Source organism: Lolium perenne, chromosome 7 (assembly GCF_019359855.2).
Source record: "Lolium perenne isolate Kyuss_39 chromosome 7, Kyuss_2.0, whole genome shotgun sequence".
Classification (NCBI taxonomy): domain Eukaryota; kingdom Viridiplantae; phylum Streptophyta; class Magnoliopsida; order Poales; family Poaceae; genus Lolium; species Lolium perenne.
Window position 1 is genome coordinate 69,170,662 of NC_067250.2, and position 4,831 is coordinate 69,175,492.

At 46.8% G+C, this 4,831-nt stretch overlaps 1 protein-coding gene across 1 annotated transcript; it reads left to right on the forward strand.

Annotated features, from left to right (window-relative positions):
• The first annotated feature begins 1,246 nt into the window (after positions 1-1,246).
• Positions 1,247-2,143, forward strand: LOC127315941 (uncharacterized). Its single transcript, XM_051346377.1, has one exon. It carries the CDS (start codon positions 1,247-1,249, stop codon positions 2,141-2,143), a length of 897 nt encoding a protein of 298 aa, XP_051202337.1.
• The last annotated feature ends 2,688 nt before the right edge of the window (positions 2,144-4,831 follow it).

The following is a 4,831-nucleotide window of genomic DNA, read 5'->3' on the forward strand; positions in this document are numbered from 1 at the left end:
GTCTTTTTTGTACACGCCACATAAAATATTGTTTTTTCACGAAAACTTGTGTACGAACATAAAATGTCACAATTTACACCATAAATTTTATGTCAGAATTTTTTACATTTTAAATTGTTTTATTATTATTTTACAGAATGGGTGCAAATGCTCCTATAAGCTAAAAGGCCCTCCTCTACCCTCTTGCTAGCTAGCTACTTATTAATCAATGTCTTATATCTACCTCTACGGTCGTTGATCACAAACAGCCAGATAGAGTGTACTTTAGTAGTGTAGCCGCCAATTAGATCGTTCATGTGCCGCAATCTAGATCCCCATGAGTATATAAACTTCCTGATCGATCGATCATTCCTCTGTATACTTGCGGCTACCCGTTGCTTTCTCGGCACCATCGGCGAACAATCTTGTGGCAACCTAACTAGCCGCCGACCGATCTGCTCAAGATATGCGCAGTACGTGGTACGGGAAAGAATCAACGAAGCTGCTCATCTGCTCAAGAAGGTCTCTACACATGCTTGCAGATGCAGTACGTCTTTGTTTTATCAAGCGATAGACATGAAAGTCAGATCGATTTGTGTCTACGACTGCACGTACAGTTAACAGTAAACACAAATCGATCTCACATGTACAGTTAACAGTAAACACAAATCGAGCTCACATAAACACAAATCGATCTCACTTTCATGTCTAGCGCTTGATAAAAGTATATATATGGATCATTCATAGGCTACGTTGCAGAATGGCTGTGGGTTTTTGTTCCATCTTCCCTACGGAGAGAGGGTGAAGTAATCTGGTGACGACTGATAAATCAGTGGTATCCAGCCGCCCTACGGCAGACACCCATATTAGTTTATCCATGAATTTTTCTTTCCTATTTTTGGAGATGAAAGGATCGTACGTAGTCCCTTCCTTCTCCAGAAATACAGTATGTGCGTGTGTGCATAGCTGCCTAGCTGGAGGTTTGCCATGTATGTGGTCAAGCATATAGAAAATAAACGGACAGGCTGACAGAGCTAATTCAGTACTACTCAAACCTGCGGCCGGTGACTTTCAGCTTGGTCAATCTCATGAGCCGCGCCGGCCCACGACAGAACACTATATAATAAGCGAGGGTTGCGCCGGTTTTCGTCAGTCGCCTACCCTCCTACTACTCGACAATAGGAATCATACTACACACAAACCACAGTGTAGCTGATTAGCTAGAGCTACTACCTACGTAGTACATTGCTACATTTCGTATTATTCCATGGAGCCTCACTACGACTACAACAACTACGACTTCACCTACACACACCAGCCACAACAACAGCAATACGGCCATGATTTTAACCAAGTCTACCCTGAAGCAGCACCACCCCCTCTTTCCTACCACGACCAGTCCGACTACTCGCCGTATGCTGATCACTATGACCAAACCTCCTCCTTCCCCATGGCTTCTTTTGCACACCAGCAACAGCTTCATTTCGGTGGCGCCATCAACTACAATGAGTGCGACATGAACCAGTTCAGCGCCCTCATGCAAGCGGCCTCCATCGACTCAGCCTCCGCTCTACAGGCAGCAAGCGCCAGCTGGGAGGAGCCGAACTATGGTGGCGATCCGGCCATGACACGCCACCCTACTGCCACTTCGGCGCCCGCCGTAGAGCCAGCACATTACGGGAGCAGCAGCGCCGGCGACGGGTCCTACGAACCGTCATCGTTGATTGGGGTGCGAAAGCGTCCGTGGGGCAAGTATGCGGCCGAGATCCGGGATTCCACACGCAACGGCGCGCGGGTGTGGCTCGGCACATTCGATACGCCCCAGGCAGCCGCGCTCGCATACGACCAGGCTGCCTTCGCCCTGCGCGGCCCGGCCGCCGTGCTCAACTTCCCACGAAACCGCGTGGAGGAGTCTCTCAGAGGGATGGGGATCAGCTGCGCCGACGCCACTGCGGGAGAAGTCGACTCGCCTGCGCTGGCTCTCAAGCGGCGCCACTGCATCAGGAGGAGAAAACCCAAGAACAACGACATCGCGGCCACGGCGTCGGCGGAGAGGAAACACAAGCTGCAGGCGGCAGAAGCTGCCTCGTCTTCGGGCGTGCTGGAGTTGGAGGACCTGGGAGCTGACTACCTCGAGGAGCTGCTCACTTTATGCGATGGATGATGGATATATATACCATCACGTCCTGTGACCGGACCTCGGAGAGATAATGCAGGCATAATCCAGCATTGTGGATTTAAATACGTTCATTTAATTTTTTTTACAAGTTTCTTCATATTTATAGTATGAAATAAAATAAATTCTCTAAGTTCCCTTCCAACCCCACTGTTGCAACCTAATTCTCTAAGCCTTCGGATGAGAATCAGGGACACTGAAGCGGTACAGGAGGAGATGATAGAGAAGCATAGACTAATTAATAATAACACAACATTTGTATGGACAAACCGTGCCAATACAAAAGACGTTAACCATCACTAGTAGAAAATCTCTCATCCATCTAAGCTTTTAGTACCGGTTCCCTTACGAACCGGTACTAAAGGGGGCATTAATATCGATTCCGTGCGTGGGACATCAATACCGGTTCGTTATGGACCTTTAATACCGGTTCGTAACACGAACCGGTATTAAAGGGTTTGGGCCCGATTTCCAGGCGGTGGTGGGGCCAGGGTTGCACCTTTAGTACCGGTTCGTGTAAGAAACCGATACTAAAGGGTCTGTGCCCTATATGAGCGCGCGGCAGCGCCCGAGCTCCCTGCATATCTCATTCTCACTTCTCCTCTCACATTTCCAAATATTTTGCACCTCTCACACTCCAATAATCTTTATTTTTCTCCACCATTTTAACAAGATTAACGGCATACATCTATCCAAGGGTTAGCAATATCATCCTTCCTTCCGGCGTTCCTAATTTAGCTCAGTTCTTTGGTAGTTTTAACTCGTACTATTTTTGTAGTCCAAGCAAGGTGTTCGATGAAATGCCTAAGTTAGTGATTTTATTTTTTTATATGCAATTTGAGCTGAAATTATGGTATGTTTTGTAGGTTTTAATTAGTATCATCCCCGTCCTTACCGCTGTCGATCGCCAGCGTCGTCCCCTAGCCGGCACGGTACCACCTCGGTGAGCCCCTCTTCTTTTATAAAAAACAATTAGTTTTATGTGATGAACTTGAATATTAATTAAGTTGGTCACTCATATATCCATGATGTTGTGTATTTAATGATTTTTGATATACATATAAAATGCAGATGAGTCGACAATGGATGTACGGTGACCGGTGCCATCCCGAGTTCATTACTGGCATGCATTATTTTCTCAACGTGGCTGAGGCAAACAGGCGGTCGAATGGTTTCATGTATTGTCCATGTAGTTCCTGTAAGAATATGAAGGATTACTCTACCTCGAAGACCCTTCACGTCCACCTGCTGGAGAATGGTTTCATGCCCAGCTATAATTGTTGGACCAAGCACGGAGAAAGAGGGGTTATATTGGAAGACAACGAAGAAGAAGAGGATAGTGACAACTATCCCTTATTCACTGAAGACGGTGGTAGTAGAATGGGGAAAGACGAAGCTGAAGAAGAGCCCATTTTCGATGAGCCGATTTTTGATGACCCGGATGACGATTTGGGTCGGGCCATTCTTGATGCGAAGATGAACTGCGAAAATGAAAAGGAGAGGTTGAAGTTGGAGAAAATGTTAGAGGATCACAACAAACTGTTGTACCCAAATTGCGAAAATGGTCAGAAAAAGCTGGGTACCACGCTGGAATTGTTGCATGGAAGGCAGAGAATGGTACTTCTGACAAGGGATTTGAAAAGTTGCTGAAAATAATAAAGAAGATGCTTCTAGGGGAGAACGTGTTGCCCTCTAGCACGTACGAAGCAAAGAAGGTTGTCTGCCCTCTAGGATTAGAGGTGCAGAAGATACATGCATGCATCAATGACTGCATCCTCTACCGCGGGGAGTACGAGAATTTGAATGCATGCCCGGTATGTAGTGCATTGAGGTATAAGATCAGGCGAGATGACCTCGGCGATGTTGAGGGTGAGTCCACCCCCGTGAAGAGGGTTCCTGCGAAGGTGATGTGGTATGCTCCTATAATACCACGGTTGAAACGTTTGTTCCAGAACAAAGGGCATGCCAAGTTGTTGCGATGGCACAAAGAGGACCGTAAGAAAGATGTGATGCTGAGACACCCCGCTGACGGGTCGCAGTGGAGAAAAATCGACAGAGAGTTCAAGTCATTTTCAGATGACGCAAGGAACTTAAGATTTGGTCTAAGTACAGATGGCTTTAATCCTTTCGGGGAGCAGAGCTCCACCATAGCACCTGGCCGTTGACTCTATGTATCTATAACCTTCCTCCTTGGTTGTGCATGAAGCGGAAGTTCATTATGATGCCAGTGCTCATCCAGGGCCCGAAGCAACCCGGCAACGACATTGATGTGTACCTGAGGCCATTGGTTGAAGAACTTTTAGAGTTGTGACGTGACGAAGGTGTACCTGTGTGGGATGAGCACGAACAAAAGGAATTTAACCTACGAGCGTTGTTATTTGTAACCATCAATGATTGGCCTGCTCTTGGTAACATTTCAGGGCAGTCAAACAAGGGATACAATGCATGCACACACTGTTTAGGTGAGACTGACAGTAATTATTTGGGAAACAAGAATGTGTACCTGGGGCATCGTCGATTTCTTCCAAAACAACATCACGTAAGAAAGAGAGGAAAGCATTTCGGAGGTGAGGCAGATAACCGAACGAAGCCTACCCGCCCTACTGGGGAAGTTATATATGATATGGTCAAGGATTTAAAAGTGATCTTTGGAAAGGGTCCCGGCGGACAATCTGT